Source organism: Hemiscyllium ocellatum, chromosome 2 (assembly GCF_020745735.1).
Source record: "Hemiscyllium ocellatum isolate sHemOce1 chromosome 2, sHemOce1.pat.X.cur, whole genome shotgun sequence".
NCBI lineage: Eukaryota > Metazoa > Chordata > Chondrichthyes > Orectolobiformes > Hemiscylliidae > Hemiscyllium > Hemiscyllium ocellatum.
The window spans coordinates 4,590,882-4,612,223 of record NC_083402.1 but is presented as its reverse complement, the minus strand read 5'-3'; the positions used below and the strand labels follow the sequence as shown (position 1 = coordinate 4,612,223).

The following is a 21,342-nucleotide window of genomic DNA, read 5'->3' as shown; positions in this document are numbered from 1 at the left end:
GGGAAGTTATTGGGTCCCTGAAGGCTGCAGGTTCCCCAAGTGCAGAAGGAGATGCTGTCCCTCCAGCTAGTACTGACCCTCACTGCAAGCCAGGGACAGAGGGGTCGGCCAGGGAACAGGGCGGCCTGTTAAACAGGCAGGCATTTGGAAGGTCAGGCTCACTGCTGCCACACTGACCCTCCAGCCCCTCGGACCCAACGTTGAGTTGAATAACTTTCCAGCCCAATTCTGCCCTCCTACATTTATTAGCCCTCCAGCCCTCTCCCTCACTCCCTGGCCCTCTCGTGGCCTGGGTTACATTCAGCACAGAATGTCCCACATGGGGCTGGTGCGGAGGGTGGGGGAGGTGTGGGTGTGAGAGTGTCGGGGGTGGGGGGGTTGACACTGACGGCAGTGGTGGGTGGGTCGGGGGGGCGTGGGGATTTGGTATTTGGGCAGTTGTCAGCTCCCCCCACCCCCCCCCCCCCCCCGAGAAATCCAGACAGTTCAATGTTCCCACTGGATGTGGGACGGAGAGGGTCTGACTGGGAAATGGGGATGGGTCGGGGGGCGATGGGATGGGGATGCATCTGGGGATGAGGATGGGGGGAGGAGGTGTCGATGGGGGGTGAGAGTGGGGTTGGGGTGGGGACAGGGGGTGAGGGTGGGGGTCGAGATGGGGATGGGGGTGGGGGTGAGGGTGGGGGTGGGGGTGAGAGGGAGGATGGGGGTGAGGGTGGGGGTCTAGATGGGGGTGGGGTGGGGATGTGGATGGGGGGGTGAGAGGGGGGATGGGGGTGAGGGTGGGGGTCGAGATGGGGATGGGGGTGGGGGTGAGGGTCGGGGTCTAAATGGGGGTGGGGTGGGGATGTGGATGGGGGGGTGAGAGGGGGGATGGGGGTGAGGGTGGGGGTCGAGATGGGGATGGGGGTGGGGGTGAGGGTCGGGGTCGAGATGGGGGTGGGGTGGGGATGTGGATGGGGGTGAGAGGGGGGGATGGGGTTGGGAGTGTGGTTGGGGAATGAGAGGGGGGATGGGGTGAGGGTGGGGGTCGAGATGGGGGTGGGGGTGTGGATGGGGGTGAGAGGGGGGATGGGGTTGGGAGTGTGGTTGGGGAATGAGAGGGAGGATGGGGTGAGGGTGGGGGTTGGGATGGGGGTGGGGGTGGGGGTGTGGATGGGGGGTGGGGGGGATGGGGGTGAGGGTGGGGGTCGAAATAGGGATGGGGTGGGGATGTGGATGGGGATGGGGGTGAGACTGGGGGTCGGGATGAGGTTGTGGTGGGGGTGGTTTTGGGGTGGGGATGGTGTTGGGAATGGGGATGATGGGATGAAGTTGGGGTTGAGGGTGGGGATTCGGCTGGGGGTGGGGGTGAGGATGGGGATGGGGATGAGGTTGGGTGGGGATGATGGGGAGCGGATGGGGACAGGACTGTGAACGGGAATCTGTCTGTCTGTCTGTCTTGGGTTGGAGAGCGAGGTGTGAGCTTCCAGGCAGTTCCCAGTCAGTCTGACCCCAGCCTGTGGAGATGGAACAGAGTCTCAGCCCAACTGAGGAAAACGGTGACTGTAGCATCATTCCCCAGAGAGACCACCGAGGGGCAACTGTACGGGGGGTGGGTCAGCAACCTGTCTGTCTGTCTGTCTGTCCCAGGGCTGCAGGGGAACAGGGAGACTGGCATTATCCCTGACAACTAACAGCCGCACGCACACACACATACACACACACACACACACACAAACACATACACATACACACACACACACACACACACACTAACACATACACATACACACACACACACACACAAACTAACACACACACACACAAACTAACACATACACACACACACAAACACATACACACACACACACACAAACACACACATGCACACACTAACACAGGCACACACACATACACACACACACACACCCACAGGCACACACACTAACACACACACATGCACACACGCAGGCGCACACACAAACACACACACATGCACACAAACACGCACACACAAACACATAGACTCACACAGGCACATACACAAACACACAGAGGCACACACACGCACACACAGGCACACACACGTTCACACACATGCTCACGCACTTGCGCTCACACACAGGCACACACACACGCTCACACATACACACACACATACGCTCACACACACACACGCACACACATACACACATGTACACAAACACAGGCACATATGCTCACACACACACAGACGTACACACGCTCACACACACAAACACACACATATACACACGCGCACACATACACATACATTTTCACACAGATCAGGAACACCACTCAAAGCAAACATGAGTCACACAGGGGCTGGGAATGGGAGCTGGGGACAACGAGGGACATGACTAAGTTGCATTGGATATGCCATCTTCTGAGAGGTAATTGAGTCTGATGACAGCGCTGATAAAATCTCCGAGCTCCACAAAGTCTGCAGTGACGATGTTTACTCCATTCTCCCCGGGTTTCTGAGACTGAATCCACTGCAGCATCGCAGGGAGGGCCCTGTGAATGTAACAGCACAGACAGTCAGGCAGGTACACGCCCGGTGTGGGGGGGCAGTTATACAACACACACAGGGGGCAGTTATACAACACACACAGGGGGCAGTTATACAATACACACAGGGGGGCAGTTATACAACTCACACGGGGGGCAGTTATACAATACACACAGGGGGGCAGTTATACAACACACAGGGGGGCAGTTATACAACACACACAGGGGGCAGTTATACAACACACAGGGGGGCAGTTATACAACACACACAGGGGGCAGTTATACAACACACACAGGGGGGCAGTTATACAACACACACAGGGGGCAGTTATACAACACACACAGGGGGGCAGTTATACAACACACACAGGGGGCAGTTATACAACACACACAGGGGGCAGTTATACAATACACACAGGGGGGCAGTTATACAACACACACAGGGGGCAGTTATACAATACACACAGGGGGGCAGTTATACAACTCACACGGGGGGCAGTTACACAATACACACAGGGGGGCAGTTATACAACACACACAGGGGGCAGTTATACAATACACACAGGGGGGCAGTTATACAACACACGGGGGGCAGTTATACAACTCACACAGGGGGCAGTTATACAACACACACAGGGGGGCAGTTATACAACACACACGGGGGGCAGTTATACAATTCACACAGGGGGCAGTTATACAACACACAGGGGGACAGTTATACAACACACACAGGGGGCATTTATACAACACATACGGGGGGGATTTATACAACACGCAGGGGGGATTTATACAACACAGGGGGGCATTTATACAACACATGGTGGGCATTTATACAACACACACAGGGGGGGATTTATACAACACACAGGGGGCATTTATACAACACCCAGGGGGGCATTTATACAACACACAAAGGGGGCATTTATACAACACACAAAGGGGGCATTTATACAACACACATGGGGGGGATTTATACAACACACAAGGGGGGGATTTATACAACACATGGGGGGTATTTACACAAAACAGGGGGGCATTTATACAACACATGGTGGGCATTTATACAACACACAGGAGGGGATTTATACAACACACAGGGGGGCATTTATACAACACACAGGGGGCAGTTATACAACACACACATGGGGGCATTTATACAACACACGGGGGCATTTATACAACACACGGGGGCAGTTATACAACACACACAGGGGGCAGTTATACAACACACACAGGGGGCAGTTATACAACACACAGGGGGCAGTTATACAACACATACAGGGGGCATTTATACAACACACGGGGGCATTTACACAACACACACAGGCGGGCATTTATACAACACACGGGGGCAGTTATACAACACACAGGGGGGGATTTATACAACACACAGGGGGCATTTATACAACACATGGGGGCATTTATACAACACACAGGGGGGATTTACACAACACACGGGGGGGGCATTTATACAGCACACAGGGGGCATTTATACAACACAGGGGGGGCATTTATACAACACACAGGGGGCATTTATACAACACAGGGGGGGCATTTATACAACACACACAGGGGCATTTATACAATGCATGGGGGGCATTTACACAACACACAGCAGGCATTTGTACAACACACACAGGAGGGCATTTATACAACACACAGGGGGGCATTTATACAACACACACAGGGGGCATTTATACAATGCATGGGGGGCATTTACACATCACACATAGGAGGGCATTTATACAACACACAGGGGGCATTTATAAAACAGACACAGGGCATTTGAACAACAACCAGCTTTTCCAAAATCCAGCGAACCCTCACATCCCTCCCCCATTTCGACACTGACCTCATCCACCAGCTCCTTCCCATATTTCCAACACCCAATATCTCTCCATCTCCCTCAATCCCACCTGAGGGATAGTAACTGGAGTAGGCTATTCAGCCCCTCGACTCTCCTTCCCCCTCCATGAGATCACAGCTGATCTAATCATACCCTCATCTGCAATCTCCCTGAACACTCCCAAAACTCCGTCCAACTCCGTTTTAAATATATTTAATGACCTGACCTTTACTCCCTGTGGTAGAGAATTGAAAAGACTAGAATTCATCTCAAAGAAAATAAAACAGAGTTAATCTTCATGTTTTATTTATTGCTAAACTGCGCATCCTAATTATAATTTTTCTCATAAGAGGAAATATCTTCCCAGCATCTACTCTGTAAAACTTTCTTGGGATTGTAATATGTTTTGATTCGATCACCTCTCTGAAATCCAAGGTCAACCTGCTCAACCTCTCTCCATTAGACAAACTCCATCATTCCAGGAATCAACCTAATAAACCTTCCCTGGCAGCAGACCCCTAACAGCCAGAGAGTCACAGAGATGTACAGCAGATATCCCAACCCAATCTAGTCCCACCTGCCAGCACCCGGCTCATATCCCTCCAAACCCTTCCTGTCAAATGCCTCTTAAATGTTGTCATTGTACCAGCCTCCGCCACATCCTCTGGCAGCTCATTCCACACACGCACCAGCCTCTGTGTGAAAAAGTTTCCCCGTAGGTCTCTTTTATATCTTTCCCCTCTCACCCTAATCCTATGCCCTCTAGTTCTGGACTCTACCCCTACCCGGGGAAAAGACCTTGTCTATTTATCCTATCCGTGCCCCTCATGGTTTTATAAACCCCTTTCTTGAGTAAGAAATCCGGAGCTGTACATAGTACTGAGTACGGTCTCACCGATGTCCCACAGAGGGAGGAAGACTTCTCGAGTTTTTTACTCAATCACATTTTTGATAAAGACCAACATTCCCCAATCCTGCAGTACAACATTCCACTTGCCTTCCTAATTATTTACTGTAACAATAGGCTAAAGTTCTCTGATACTTGTACAGGGACAGCCGGATCCCTTTGTACTGCAGGATTCTGCAATCCGACTCCATTTAAATAATCATCTGTTTTTCTGTGTTACTCGTTTCCTCACATTATACCACAGTCATCAAATATTTGCTCACTCCCTCAACTCTTCAGAATTGCTGAGCAAGCTCCGTATGCCCCCTCCACAGCTAGTGTTCCTACCCCTAGCTTGGTGTCACCCGCAAACTGAGACTATAAGATCGAGGAGCAGAATTAGGCCAATCGGCCCATCCAGTGTTTTCCACAATTCAATCATGGCTGAAACATTTCTCCATTCTCCTGCCTCTCCTGCCACTCTCCTCACTTTGATCCCTTTACTAACCGAAACCCCGTGTCTCTCGGTCTTAAATATCCTCATGACTTGGTCTCTATAGCCTCTGTGGGAATGAGTCCCACAGATTCCCCACCCTCTGGCTGAAGAAATTCCTCCTCATCCCAGTTCCAAAGGGTCATCCCCTCACCCTGAGGCTGTGCCCGTGGGTCCCAGTCTCTCCTACTACCGGAAACATCTTCGCCATGCCCACTCTATCCTGGCCTCTCAGTATTCTGTAAGTTCCAATCAGATCCCCCCTTATCCTTCTAAACTCCATCGTGTACAGACCCAGATTCCTCAACCATTCCTTATATGACAAACTCTTCATCCCCGGGGTCATCCTTGTAAACCTCCCCGACCCCCTCCAATCCCAGCACATCCTTCCTTAGATACAGGACCCCAAACTGTTCCCAATGTTCCAGTGCAGCCTGACCACAGCCTTACACAGCCTCAGCAGTACATCCCTGCTCTTGTATTCTAACCCACTTGAAATGAAAGCTAACATTACGTTTACCTTCCTAACTGCCGACTGAACCTGCATGTGAACCGGAAGGGAATCCTGAACTAGGAATCCCAAATCCCTTTGTGCTTCAGGTTTCCGAAGCCTTTCCCCGTTTAGGTAATAGTCTCTGCCTCTATTCCTCCTCCCAAAGTGCATCACCTCACACTCTCCCACACTGTATTCCATCTGCCACTTGTTTGCTCACTCCCCCAGTCTGTCCAAATCCTCCCGCAGCCTCCCTGCTCCCTCAACATAAACCTGTCCCTCCACCGAGCTCCGTGTCATCTGCAAACTTAGTGAGAACTCCCTCAGTTCCTTCGTCCAGGTCGTTAATGTGTAACGTGAGGAGTTGTGGTCCCAACACTGACCCAGGCAGAACTTCTGCAAACTCAGCAACACGGTCCTCAGGCCCCTAGTCCATCTGGTCCAGGTGATTTATCCACCTTCAGACCTTTCAGCTTCCCCAGCACCTTCTCCTGAGTGATGGTCGCTACACTCACCTCTGCCCCCTGACTTCCCTTGTCAGCCCTGGGTGCCTCATCCCCCCCCCTCAGTATGTTCCTTCTTCCTTGGGATGAATTCCTGCTGTGCCTCCCGTAATCCCCCCAGAAACCCCAGCCATTGCTGTCCTGCCATCTTCCCTGCCAGCCTCCCCTTCCAACCAACTCCAGCCAGCTCCTCCCTCATGTCTTTGTAGTGACCGTTACTCAATCCTAGCACCGTCACATCTGATTCCAGCTTCTCCCTCCCAAACCACAGGGTGAATTCGATCCTATTCTGGTCACTGTCCCCTTGGGGCTTCCTTCACCTTAAACTCCCTGATCAAGTCGGCTTCACTCCCCATCACCAAATCCAGAATGGCCTCTTCCCTCGTGGGCCCGACCACAGGCTGCTCCAAAAAACTGTCCCATCAACATTTCACTCATTCCTTTTCTTGGGATCAGCTCCCAGCTCGATTTTCTCGGCCCACCTACGTATTGAGGTCCCCCCCGATGATCATTATCGTGCCTTTCTGACATGTCTTTTCTATCTCCCGAATTATTTTCTTCCCCACATCCTGACGAGTGTGAGGGGACCTGGACCCCACTCCCACCAGAGACTTCCTTTCCCTTTGCGGTTCCTCAACTCTCCCCACACAGATTCTAGGCCTTTCGATTGTGTATCACTCCGAGCGACTGATTTCATTTCATTTCTTACTAACAGGGCGATGCTGTCCCCTCAGCCCATCTGGCTGGCCTTTCAATGGGATGTTTATCCTTATTCAGTTCCCAGCCCTGATCCCCAGCAGCCACATCTCTGTGACACCCATAACACCGTGCCCCTCAATTTTATTCTGCACTACAAGCTCATTTCCCTTGAATCATACACTGTGTACATTTAAGTACAACACCCTCAGTCCTGTGTTGACTGTCCCTATTTTCATAACTGTCCCCTTGTCTGTTGTGCCTGAAATCAGATTCGTGATATTTAGAGTCATAAAGTCATAGAGGTGTACAGCATGGAAACAGACCCTTCGATCCAACTCGTCCATGCCGACCAGATATCCCAACCCAATCTAGTCCCACCTGCCAGTACCCGGCCCATATCCCTCCAATCCCTTCCTATTCATATACCCATCCAAATGCCTATTAAATGTTGCATTGTACCCGCCTCCACCACATCCTCTGGCAGCTCATTCCATACACGTACCACCCTCTGCGTGAAAAAGTTGTCCCTTAGGTCCCTTTAATATCTTTCCCCTCTCACCCTAAACCTATGCCCTCTAGTTTGGGGCTCCCCCACCCCAGGGAAAAGACTTTGTCTATTTATCCTATCCATGTCCCTCATAATTTTGTAAACCTCTATAAGGTCACCCCTCAGCCTCCGACGCTCCAGGGAAAACAGCCCCAGCCTGTTCAGCATCTCCCTGTAGCTCAAATCCTCCAACCCTGGCAACATCCTTGTAAATCTTTTCTGAACCCTTTCAAGTTTCACAACATCTTTCCGATAGGAAGGAGACCAGAATTGCATACAATATTCCAACAGAGGCCTAACCAATGTCCTGTACAGCCACAACATGACCTCCCAACTCCTGTACTCAATACTCTGACCAATAAAGGAAAACATACCAAACGCCGCCTTCACTATCCTATCTACCTGCGACTCCACTTTCAAGGAGCTATGAACCTGCACTCCAAGGTCTCTTTGTTCAGCAACATTCCCTAGGACCTTACCATTAAGTGTATAAGTCCTGCTAAGATTTGCTTTCCCAAAATGCAGCACCTCGCATTTATCTGAATTAAACTCCATCTGCCACTTCTCAGCCCATTGGCCCATCTGGTCCAGATCCTGTTGTAATCTGAGGTAACCCTCTTTGCTGTCCACTACACCTCCAATTTTGGTGTCATCCGCAAACTTACTAACTGTACCTCTTATGCTCGCATCCAAATCATTTATGTAAATGACAAAAAGTAGAGGGCCCAGCACCGATCCTTGTGGCACTCCACTGGTCACAGGCCTCCAGTCTGAAAAACAACCCACCACCACCACCACCCTCTGTCTTCTACCTTTGAGCCAGTTCTGTATCCAAGTAGCTAGTTCTCCCTGTATTCCGTGAGATCTAACCTTGCTAACCAGTCTCCCATGGGGTACCTTGTCGAACGCCTTACTGAAGTCCATATTGATCACATCCACCGCTCTGCCCTCATCAATCCTCTTTGTTACTTCTTCAAAAAACTCAATCAAGTTAGTGAGACATGATTTCCCACGCACAAAGCCATGTTGACTCTCCCTAATCAGTCCTTGCCTTTCCAAATACATGTACATCCTGTCCCTCAGGATTCCCTCCAACAACTTGCCCACTATCGAGGTCAGGCTCACTGGTCTATAGTTCCCTGGCTTGTCCTTACCACCCTGCTGAAACAGTGGCACCACATTTGCCAACCTCCAGTCTTCCGGCACCTCACCTGTGACTCTCGATGATACAAATATCTCAGCAAGAGGCCCAGCAATCACTTCTCTAGCTTCCCACAGAGTTCTCGGGTACACCTGATCAGGTCCTGGGGATTTATCCACCTTTAACCATTTCAGGGCATCCAGCACTTCCTCCTCTGTAATATGGACATTTTGCAAGGTGTCACCATCTATTTCGCTACTTTCTATATCTTCCATTTCCTTTTCCACAGTAAATACTGATGCAAAATACCCATTTAGTATCTCCCCCATTTTCTGCAGCTCCACACAATGGCCGCCTTGCTGATCTTTCGGGGGCCCTATTCTCTCCCTAGTTACCCTTTTGTCCTTAATGTATTTGTAAAAACCCTTTGGATTCTCCTTAATTCTAAATTTCCACACTCTCTGTCTTGTTACTTCTCCTGGGAACTTTAATAACCTCTGCTGAGTCCCCCCCCAGCTATAACCTATTCTGCAATTGTCCATGTAATTGCACCCCTCCCTCCCCCACCCCGAATATTTTGCATAAAGCCGCACCCACAGGCCTGGTTATGTGATTCCCAGCATGGAGCCCATCCCCTGGGAGCAGTGCCTCCTTCCCCAGGACTGGTGTCAATGCCCCATCTGTCTGCTTCCAGTTAGTGAACCCACTCTCCTCCCATGTCAGTACCTCACCCCCAACACCACCGGCTCTCAGTTTATACATTAACCGTAACAGAGAAAGCGAGGACTGCAGACACTGGAGATCAGAGCCGAGAGTGTGGTGCTGGAAAAGCGCAGCAGGTCAGGCAGCATCTGAGAAGCAAAGGCCCTTCATCAGGAATCAGCCTTAAAGTCAGATGTTATCAAATGCCTTTTGAGAACACAAATACACTCCACCTTCTGCCCCAAATTTACCCATATTCCCAGCCCATCCCCCTCAATGTGGTGGTGAGGCCACCAACTCACTGAATGGCCCAGCAGGCTAGAAGGGCTGAATGGTCTTCTCCAGTTTCCAATTCTGTTGGGGTTCTCGCTCTAGCACTGACGTGTTCCACCCTGGGGGAGTGTGCAGGAGCGATTTGGAAATGCCATCACTGTTTCCTCATGGAGGGTTAGAAACATGACCACTCCCCCCTCAATCTCCACCATCTCCCCTCAATCCACACCCTCTCCCCATATCACTCAATTGCTACCCTCCCCCCCGACCCTCAAACACCCCCTTTCTCCCCATGTCCCCCGATCCCCCCTTCTCCCCCTGTCCCACGATCCCCCCCTTCTCCCCCATCCCTCAATCCCCCCTTCTCCCCCTGTCCCCCAATACCCCCCTTCTTCCCATCCCTCAATCCCCCCCTTTTCCCCGTGTCCCTCTATCCCCCCCTTCTCCCCCTGTCCCCCAATCCCCCCTTCTCCCCCTGTCCCTCTATCCCCCCCCCTTCTCCCCGTGTCCCCCAACACCCCCCCCCCGTTGACCCACCAAGTGTGCGTTGGACATCATCTCTCTGTGGAAACGGGCCCAGGATCCCCCCAGCCTTGGGGCCTGCCCTGTGTGTCTGTCCACATCACCCCACCCCAAGTCCTGTGTTGATGGTGTTGGGGGTGGGGAGGTGGGTGGTCTTACCGTTCTGTGATGGTCTCCCTCAGGCCACTGGCCACCCCTTTCATCACGGTGCTGGCCTTGGGGGTGAGGACCAGCTGTGAGACAAAGAAGGTGCCCTTACTGCGGCGGTCAGCGATGGAGGCCTGAACAAACTGGATCAGTTTCTCTGGGTCAGTGGTGTTGGGGGAGGGGGACGGCATCATCTGACCAGGCCACAGGAAGGTGACCTCCAGAGCCACAGGATTGTGGTAGAACACCAGCACCTGGTATCCCTTCTCCCAGAGATACTGGAGGCTGACTTCCTGGGCAAAGATCACAGGAGAGAGCCGCTCCTGGAAACATTCCCGCAGCATCCCAATCAGCATCTCGTGGTGGCATTTCTGCATCCCGTAGAAGTGGTTAAAATCCAGAATGACAGCTTCCCGCGGCTGCTCCAACAGGAAGGCGTTGATCTGTTCCAGACCCTCCCTCACGGTGGCACTGAATAACCCATGGGCAAAGTAGAGCTGGTTGTCAGGGTCCCTGGGCTTGGTGGAGATACGCAGGTCAAAGTACCGAATGCCAGCCTGGAGCTGGTGACGAAAATTCATGCTCTGGGTGGCCAGCCATCTCCTCATCAGCTTCTTCGCCACCGCCCCAAAGACAGAGACAAAGTTCTGCACCGTGTCAGTCTGCTCCGGCCCCACCGGAGACGATTCATCAATGTAGAAGCTGAACGAGTCATGGGAACCTGCACCGAGTAAACACACGGCAGTTAGAACGGTAGGACAGCACGGTCAGGAGGAACACAGAGAGACCGAGTGGACAGACAACACACTCAGGGGAAACACAGAGAGACCGAGTGGACAGACAGCACACTCAGGGGGAACACAGAGAGAGACCGAGTGGACAGACAACACGCTCAGGAGGAACACAGAGAGACCGAGTGGACAGACAACACACTCAGCAGGAACACAGAGAGACCGAGTGGACAGACAACACGCTCAGGAGGAACACAGAGAGACCGAGTGGACAGACAACACACTCAGCAGGAACACAGAGAGACCGAGTGGACAGACAACACACTCAGGGGAAACACAGAGAGACCGAGTGGACAGACAGCACACTCAGGGGGAACACAGAGAGAGACCGAGTGGACAGACAACACACTCAGGGGGAACACAGAGAGACACCGAGTGGACAGACAACACGCTCAGGAGGAACACAGAGAGAGACCGAGTGGACAGACAGCACACTCAGGGGGAACACAGAGAGAGACCGAGTGGACAGACAACACACTGAGGGGGAACACAGAGAGAGACCGAGTGGACAGACAACACACTCAGGGGGAACACAGAGAGACACCGAGTGGACAGACAACACGCTCAGGAGGAACACAGAGAGAGACCGAGTGGACAGACAGCACACTCAGGGGGAACACAGAGAGACCGAGTGGACAGACAACACACTCAGGGGGAACACAGAGAGACACCGAGTGGACAGACAACACGCTCAGGGGGAACACAGAGAGACCGAGTGGACAGACAACGCACTCGGGGGGAACACAGAGAGACCGAGTGGACAGACAGCACACTCAGGGGGAACACAGAGAGACCGAGTGGACAGACAGCACACTCAGGGGGAACACAGAGAGAGACCGAGTGGACAGACAACACGCTCAGGGGAAACACAGAGATTCCTAGTGGACAGACAGCACACTCAGGAGGAACACAGAGAGACACCGAGTGGACAGACAACACACTCAGGGGGAACACAGAGAGACACCGAGTGGACAGACAACACGCTCAGGAGGAACACAGAGAGAGACCGAGTGGACAGACAACACGCTCAGGAGGAACACAGAGAGAGACCGAGTGGACAGACAACACGCTCAGGAGGAACACAGAGAGAGACCGAGTGGACAGACAACACACTCAGGGGGAACACAGAGAGAGACCGAGTGGACAGACAGCACACTCAGGGGGAACACAGAGAGAGACCGAGTGGACAGACAACACACTCAGGGGGAACACAGAGAGAGACCGACTGGACAGACAACACACTCAGGGGGAACACAGAGAGACCAAGTGGACAGACAACACGCTCAGGGGGAACACAGAGAGACCGAGTGGACAGACAACGCACTCAGGGGGAACACAGAGAGAGACCGACTGGACAGACAACACGCTCAGGGGGAACACAGAGAGACCGAGTGGACAGACAACACGCTCAGGGAGAACACAGAGAGAGACCGAGTGGACAGACAACATACTCAGGGGGAACACAGAGAGACCGAGTGGACAGACAACACGCTCAGGGGGAACACAGAGAGACCGAGTGGACAGACAACACACTGAGGGGGAACACAGAGAGAGACCGAGTGGACAGACAACACACTCAGGGGGAACACAGAGAGACACCGAGTGGACAGACAACACGCTCAGGGGGAACACAGAGAGAGACCGAGTGGACAGACAACACGCTCAGGGGGAACACAGAGAGACCGAGTGGACAGACAACACGCTCAGGGGGAACACAGAGAGAGACCGAGTGGACAGACAACACGCTCAGGGGGAACACAGAGAGAGACCGAGTGGACAGACAACACGCTCAGGGGGAACACAGAGAGACCGAGTGGACAGACAACACGCTCAGGGAGAACGCAGAGCGACCGAGTGGACAGACAACACGCTCAGGGGGAACACAGAAAGAGACCGACTGGACAGACAACACGCTTAGGGGGAACACAGAGAGAGACCGAGTGGACAGACAACACGCTCAGGGGGAACACAGAGAGAGACCGAGTGGACAGACAACACGCTCAGGGGGAACACAGAGAGACCGAGTGGACAGACAACACGCTCGGGGGAACACAGAGAGAGACTGAGTGGACAGACAACATACTCAGGGGGAACACAGAGAGACCGAGTGGACAGACAACACGCTCAGGGAGAACACAGAGAGACCGACTGGACAGACAACACACTCAGGGGGAACACAGAGAGAGACCGACTGGACAGACAACACACTCAGGGGGAACACAGAGAGAGACCGAGTGGACAGACAACATACTCAGGGGGAACACAGAGAGACCGAGTGGACAGACAACACGCTCAGGGGGAACACAGAGAGACCGAGTGGACAGACAACACGCTCAGGGGGAACACAGAGAGAGACCGAGTGGACAGACAACATACTCAGGGGGAACACAGAGAGATCGAGTGGACAGACAACACGCTCAGGGAGAACACAGAGAGACCGACTGGACAGACAACACACTCAGGGGGAACACAGAGAGAGACCGACTGGACAGACAACACGCTCAGGGGGAACACAGAGAGACCGAGTGGACAGACAACACGCTCAGGGGGAACACAGAGAGACCGAGTGGACAGACAACACGCTCAGGGGAACACAGAGAGAGACCGAGTGGACAGACAACACACTCAGGGGGAACACAGAGAGACACCGAGTGGACAGACAACACACTCAGGGGGAACACAGAGAGGTAAAAACAATGACTGCAGATGCTGGAAACCAGATTCTGGATCAGTGGTGCTGGAAGAGCACAGCAGTTCAGGCGGCATCCAAGGAGCAGCGAAATCGACGTTTCGGGCAAAAGCCCTTCATCAGGAATAAAGGCAGTGAGCCTGAAGCGTGGAGAGATAAGCTAGAGGAGGGTGGGGGTGGGGAGAAAGTAGCATAGAGTACAATGGGTGAGTGGGGGAGGGGATGAAGGTGATAGGTCAGGGAGGAGAGGGTGGAGTGGATAGGTGGAAAAGGAGCTGGGCAGGTAGGACAAGTCCGGACAAGTCATGGGGACAGTGCTGAGCTGGAAGTTTGGAACTAGGATGAGGTGGGGGAAGGGGAAATGAGGAAACTGTTGAAGCCCACATTGATGCCCTGGGGTTGAAGTGTTCCGAGGTGGAAGATGAGGCGTTCTTCCTCCAGGCGCCTGGTGGTGAGGGAGCGGCGGTGAAGGAGGCCCAGGACCTCCATGTCCTCGGCAGAGTGGGAGGGGGAGTTGAAATGTTGGGCCACGAGGCGGTGTGGTTGATTGGTGCGGGTGTCCTGGAGATGTTCCCTAAAGCGCTCTGCTAGGAAGCATCCAGTCTCCCCAATGTAGAGGAGACCGCATCGGGAGCAACGGATAAATTGGTGGATGTGCAGGTAAAACTTTGATGGATGTGGAAGGCTCCTTTGGGGCCTTGGATAGAGGTGAGGGAGGAGGTGTGGGCACAGGTTTTACAGTTCCTGCAGTGGCAGGGGAAAGTGCCAGGATGAGAGGGTGGGTTGTAGGGGGGCGTGGACCTGACCAGGTAGTCACGGAGGGAACGGTCTTTGCGGAAGGCGGGAAGGGGTGGGGAGGGAAATATATCCCTGGTGGTGGGGTCTTTTTGGAGGTGGCGGAAATGTTGGCGGATGATGTGGTTTATGTGAAGGTTGGTAGGGTGGAAGGTGAGCACCAGGAGCGTTCTGTCCTTGTTACGGTTGGAGGGGTGGGGTCTGAGGGCGGAGGTGCGGGATGTGGACGAGATGCATTGGAGGGCATCTTGAACCACGTGGGAGGGGAAATTGCAGTCTCTAAAGAAGGAGGCCATCTGGTGTGTTCTATGGTGGAACTGGTCCTCCTGGGAGCAGATACGGTGGAAGCGGAGGAATTGGGAATACAGGATGGCATTTTTGCAGGAGGTAGGGTGGGAAGAGGTGTAATCCAGGTAGCTGTGGGAGTCGGTGGGTTTGTAAAAAATGTCAGTGTCAAGTTGGTCGTCATTAATGGAGATGGAGAGGTCCAGGAAGGGGAGGGAGGTGTTAGAGATGGTCCAGGTAAATTTAAGGTCAGGGTGGAATGTGTTGATGAAGTTGATGGATTGCTCAACCTCCTCGCGGGAGCACGAGGTGGCGCCAATGCAGTCATCAATGTAGCGGAGGAAGAGGTGGGGAGTGGTGCCGGTGTAATTATGGAAGATCAACTGTTCTACGTAGCCAACAAAGAGACAGGCATAGCTGGGTCCTATACGTGTGCCCATGGCTACCCCTTTGGTCTGGAGGAAGTGGGAGGATTCGAAGGAGAAATTGTTAAGGGTGAGGACCAGTTCGGCCAAATGAATGAGAGTGTCGGTGGAAGGGTACTGTTGGGGACGTCGGGAGAGGAAGAAACGGAGGGCTTGGAGGCCCTGGTCATGGCGAATGGAGGTGTAGAGGGATTGGATATCCATGGTGAAGGTGAGGCATTGGGGGCTGGGGAAACGGAAGTCTTGGAGGAGGTGGAGGGCGAGGGTGGTGTCTCGAACGTATGTGGGGAGTTCCTGGACTAGGGGGATCGGACAGTGTCGAGGTAGGTAGAGACGAGTTCAGTGGGGCAGGAGCATGCTGAGACAATGGGTCGGCCAGGGTGGTCAGGCTTGTGGATCTTGGGAAGGAGGTAGAACCTGGCAGTGTGGGGTTCCCGGACTATGTGGTTGGAAGCTGTGGGTGGGAGATCTCCTGAGGTGATGAGGTTCTGTATGGTCTGGGAAATGATGGTTTGGTAATAGGGGGGTGGGGTCGAGGGGGCAGTAGGAAGAGGTGTCCTCGAGTTGGCATCTGGCTTCACCGGTGTAGAGATCAATGCGCCAGACTACCACTGCGCCCACTTTATCCACTGGCTTGATGGTGAGGTTGGGATTGGAGCAGAGGGATTGGAGGGCTGCGTGTTGTGAGGGTGAGAGGTTAGAGTGGGGGAGAGGGGTAGACAGGTTGAGACGGTTAATGTCCCGGCGGCAGCTGGAAATGAAGAGGTCGAGGGCGGGTAATAGGCCAGCGCAGGGTGTCCAGGTGGATGCAGTGTGTTGGAGGTGGGCGAAGGGGTCCTCGGAAGGTGGGCGGGAATCCTGATTGTGAAAGTAAGCTCGGAGGCGGCAGAAGAAGTGTTCGACGTCACGGCGTGTATTAAATTCATTGATGCGTGGACGGAAGGAGTTAGAGTTGGGGTTAGGGTTAGGGTTAGGGTTAGGGTTAGAGAGAGACCGACAGGACAGATAGCACACTCGGGGGGAACACAGAGAGACCGAGTGGACAGACAACACACTCAGGGGGAACACAGAGAGACCGAGTGGACAGACAACACACTCAGGGGGAACACAGAGAGACCGACTGGACAGACAACACACTCAGGGGGAACACAGAGAGACACCGAGTGGACAGACAACACACTCAGGGGGAACACAGAGAGAGACCGAGTGGACAGCAATTCCTCATCACTATCCCCACCACCTCACCCCACAACATGTCTGCATCACTTTAACTCATACAGGGTCAAACAGGGTCTTGTACAAGTTCCCCATCACCTCCTCACTCTTGTACTCTCTGTCCCTATTAATAAAGCTGAGGACACTGTGTGGTTTATTCCCTGCTGTCTCCATCTGTCCTGCCCCCTTCAATGATCTGTGCACATACACACCCAGCTCCCCCTGCTCCCCTCACCCCCTCCCTTTAGAATTGTACCCCCGTTTTGTATATTGTCTTTCCATGTTCAGAAGGTTCAGGCTGGGGGAATGTTCATGTTAGACCAGCCCCCTCCCCCTCCCACTGCTCTCAGACTGGGCTGGAAGCAGGGAGTCCTGCCTGAGCAAGTCTAACATTGAGTCATTAACACAGAGAGAAACATAGAGGATAGGAGCAGCAAGAGGCCATTCAGCCCATCAAGCCTGCTCCACCATTCAGCACAATCATGGCTGATCATTGAGCCCAGTGCCCTGTTCAACTATCTCCCCATACCCTCTAATCGTGAAAACTGCATCAAACCTCTTTAAAATCTGGTTGAAGATTTGTAGCTCGGGTATCCGTTGTTGTGGTTCTGCTCGCCGAGCTGGAAGTTTTTGCTGCAAACGTTTCGTTCCCTGGCTAGGGAACATCATCAGTGCTGTTGGAGCCTCGTGTGAAGCGCTGCTTTGATGTTTCTTCCGGTATTTATATTGGTTTGTTCTTGCCGCTTCCGGGTGTCAGTTTCAGCTGCAGTGATTTGTATGTGGGGTCCAGGTCGATGTGTCTGTTGATGGAGTTTGGGGATGAATGCCATATTGACCTGGACCCCATATACAAACTACTACAGCTGAAACTGACACCCGGAAGCGGCAAGATCAAACCAATATAAATACCGGAAGAAACATCAAAGCAGCGCTTCACACGAGGCTCCAACAGCACTGATGATGTTCCCTAGCCAGGGAACGAAACGTTTGCAGCAAAAACTTCCAGCTCAGCGAGCAGAACCACAACATCAAACCTCTTCTCAAAACCACTCCGGGTGTTAGCCTGGAATGTTCTCAGTGACAGCGAATTCCACAGAGATGGCACAGGAAAGGACAGCGGCAGATACAGCCCTGTGGACCCTGCAGGGCCCTCCTGGGGGCTGGTGCCAACATTGGGGGAGCTGTCTCACAGACTCACCAAGCACCAGCCTGACACAGTCACAGTCACAGGGTCACGCCTTACAGACAGTGTCCCAGCCCCCACCATCACCGTCCTGACACAGTCACACTCACAGGGTCACGCCTTACAGACAGTGTCCCAGACCCCACCATCACCGTCCCTGGGTATGTCCCATCCCACAGGCAGGACAGACCCAGCGGAGAGGGGGGGGGGTGGCACAGTGGGATACAGTCAGGAGGGAGTTACCCTGAGAGGCCTCAACATTGACTCCGGACCCCGTGTAGTCTCATGGCTTCAGGTTAAACATGGGTAAGGAAACCTCCTGATTACCACAGACTGTCCTCCCTCAGCTGATGAATCAGTACTCCACCATATTAAACAACACTTGGAGGAAGCAGTGAGGGTGGGGAGGACACAGAATGCCCTCTGGGTGGGGGATTACAATGCCCACCACCAAGAGTGGCTCCATAGCAGGATTACTGATCGAGCTGGTCAGGTCCTAAAGGACATCGCTGCTAGACTGGGTCTGGGGCAGGTGGGGAGGGAACCAACAAGAGGGAAACACATACCTGACCCCATCCTCCCCAAACTGCCAGCTGCAGATGTACCTGTCCATGACAGTATCGGTCAGAGTGACCACTGCACAGTCCTTGTGGAGACAAAGTCCCACCTTCACATTGAGAATATCCCCCACCATGTTGTGTGGCACCGTCACCGTGCTAAATGGGACAGACTTCAAACCGATCCAGCAACTCAAGGCTGGGCATCCCTGAGGCGCTGTGGGCCATCAACAGCAGCAGAACCGCACTCCAGCACAATCTGTAACCTCATGGCTCAGCATATCCCCCACTCAACCATTACCATCAAAACCAGGGGATCAACCCTGGTTCAGTGGGGAGGACAGGAGGGCATACCAGGAGCAGCACCGGGCAGACCTGAGGATGAAGTGCCAGCCTAGTGAAGCCACCAAACAGGATTACCTGATTGTCAAACAGCATGAGCAGCAAATGATAGGCAGAACCAAGCAATCCCACAACCAATGGGTCAGATCTAAGCTCTGCAGTCCTGCCACATCCAGTGGTGAACGGTGATGGACAATTAAACAACTCAGTGGAGGAGGAGGCTCCACAAGTATCCCCATCCTCAACACATGCACATCACATCAGGGCACAAGGTAAGGCTGACATTTTCACAGCAACCTTCAGCCAGGAATGCCAAGAGCATGATCCATCTCAGCCTCCTCCAGCGGTTCCCAGCATCACAGAGACCAACCTTCAGCCAATTCAATACATTCCCCGTGATATCAGTTGGAGGCACTGGATACTGAAAAGGCCCTGACAACATTCTAGCCATAGGACTGAAGGCCTGTGCTCCAGAACTCACTGCTCCCGTGGCCAAGCTGTTCCAGTCCAGTTACAGCACTGGCATCTGCCCGACAATGTGGAAAACTGCCCAGTTTGTGTACAGTTATGTCCTGTACATGAAACACAGGACAATCCAACCCGGCCCATTACTATCCCATCGGTCTCCGCTCGATCCTCAGTAAAGTGTGAGATATACAGGCACATCAGACAACTATCTCCGTACAGAGACAGGTATCCATTCAGACAGCCATGTCATATAGGGATTACTGTGTGTGGAGTCTGAAATACCCTCTGGACATCTCGGGATAACCAGTGAGGCCCACATTCTGTGAGCAAATCAAAAAGGACACAAGAGCTGAATAGTCTCTTTCTCTCTCAGAGATCTTCGACATTCCATCTTCCTCTGTGCCAGGGATGACTCTAACCAGCGGAGAGTCTGCCCCCGATACCCATTGATTCCAGTTTTGCCAGGGCCCCTTGATGCCACACTCGGTTGAATACAGCCTTGATATCAAGGGCTGTCCCTCTCCCCTCCCCTCTGGGATTCAGCTCTTTTGTCCATGTTTGACCCAAGGCTGGAATGAGGTCAGGAGCTGAGTGACCCTGGGGGAACCCAAACTGGGCGTCACTGAGCGGGTTATTGCTGAGCAGGTGCTGATTGACAGCTCTGTTACTGACCCCTTCCATCACGTTACTGAGGATGGAGAGTAGACTGATGGGGTGGGAATGGGCTGGGTTGGATTTGTCCTGCTTTTATTAAAATGAGATGAAATATAAGGAACGCAGCAACTGTAATGGAGGTGGAATAAATAAATGAATTAACTGTGCTAATGTAGCTCTGTACTCAGTAATGTCTTCACTATTCATGAGGGACAGCAACAATAGGCACATTCCCAAACAGTATCTGGTCGGAAAACCTGGGAATTTGCCTCCCTCTGTCCCAGGTGGAGGTTGAAAATGCAGTCAGTGAATATTGTAACCGCTCATCTCCCTCCCTGTGGAGGAGGGTCGCAGTGTCTCAGTGTGATGAAGCCTCAGTGCCTATTTACAATTCCCCTCACTGCTACAGATTAATATGGATGGAACCACACTCCAATCAATTACATTTCAGGTCCAATTAATTGAGACGGTAATGCCGCGTGGGAGAGAATGAAGCTGCTCTCACGGTGGTCCCAGGGTCAGACACAGGGACGGTTCAGGTTACAGCAATCACTCGACAGGTACCAGGCAAAAAAAATACACAGAATCCCTCCCTCTACACTGTCCCCCCATCAAACACTCCCAGGGACAGGGACAGCACGGGGTTAGATACAGAGTAAAGCTCCCTCTACACTGTCCCCCCATCAAACACTCCCAGGACAGGGACAGCACGGGGTTAGATACAGAGTAAAGCTCCCTCTACACTGTCCCCCCATCAAACACTCCCAGGACAGGGACAGCACAGGGTTAGATACAGAGTAAAGCTCCCTCTACACTGTCCCCCCATCAAACACTCCCAGGACAGGGACAGCACAGGGTTAGATACAGAGTAAAGCTCCCTCTACACTGTCCCCCATCAAACGCTCCCAGGACAGAGACAGCATGGGGTTACATACAGAGTAAAGCTCCCTCTACACTGTCCCCATCAAACACTCCCAGGACAGGGACAGCACGGTGTTAGATACAAAGGAAAGCTCCCTCTATACTGCCCCCATCAAACACTCCCAGGACAGGGACAGCACAGGGTTAGATACAGAGTAAAGCTCCCTCTACGTTGTCCCATCAAACACTCTCAGGACAGGGACAGCACAGGGTTAGATACAGAGTAAAGCTCCCTCTACACTGCTCCCCCA

General features: G+C 52.9%; 1 protein-coding gene across 1 annotated transcript in view; it reads right to left on the bottom strand.

Moving 5' to 3' along the window:
* Positions 1-1,854: 1,854 nt before the first annotated feature.
* The window catches only part of plcxd3 (phosphatidylinositol-specific phospholipase C, X domain containing 3), a 37,083-nt gene continuing 17,595 nt past the window's right edge, over positions 1,855-21,342 (bottom strand). The window contains exons 2-3 of the mRNA XM_060842291.1: positions 10,779-11,487; positions 1,855-2,520 (exon numbers count right to left, since the gene is read on the bottom strand). Coding sequence (XP_060698274.1) covers positions 2,364-2,520; positions 10,779-11,487 — 866 coding nt within the window. The 3' untranslated portion in view covers positions 1,855-2,363. The remainder of the gene's footprint in view (positions 2,521-10,778; positions 11,488-21,342) is intronic.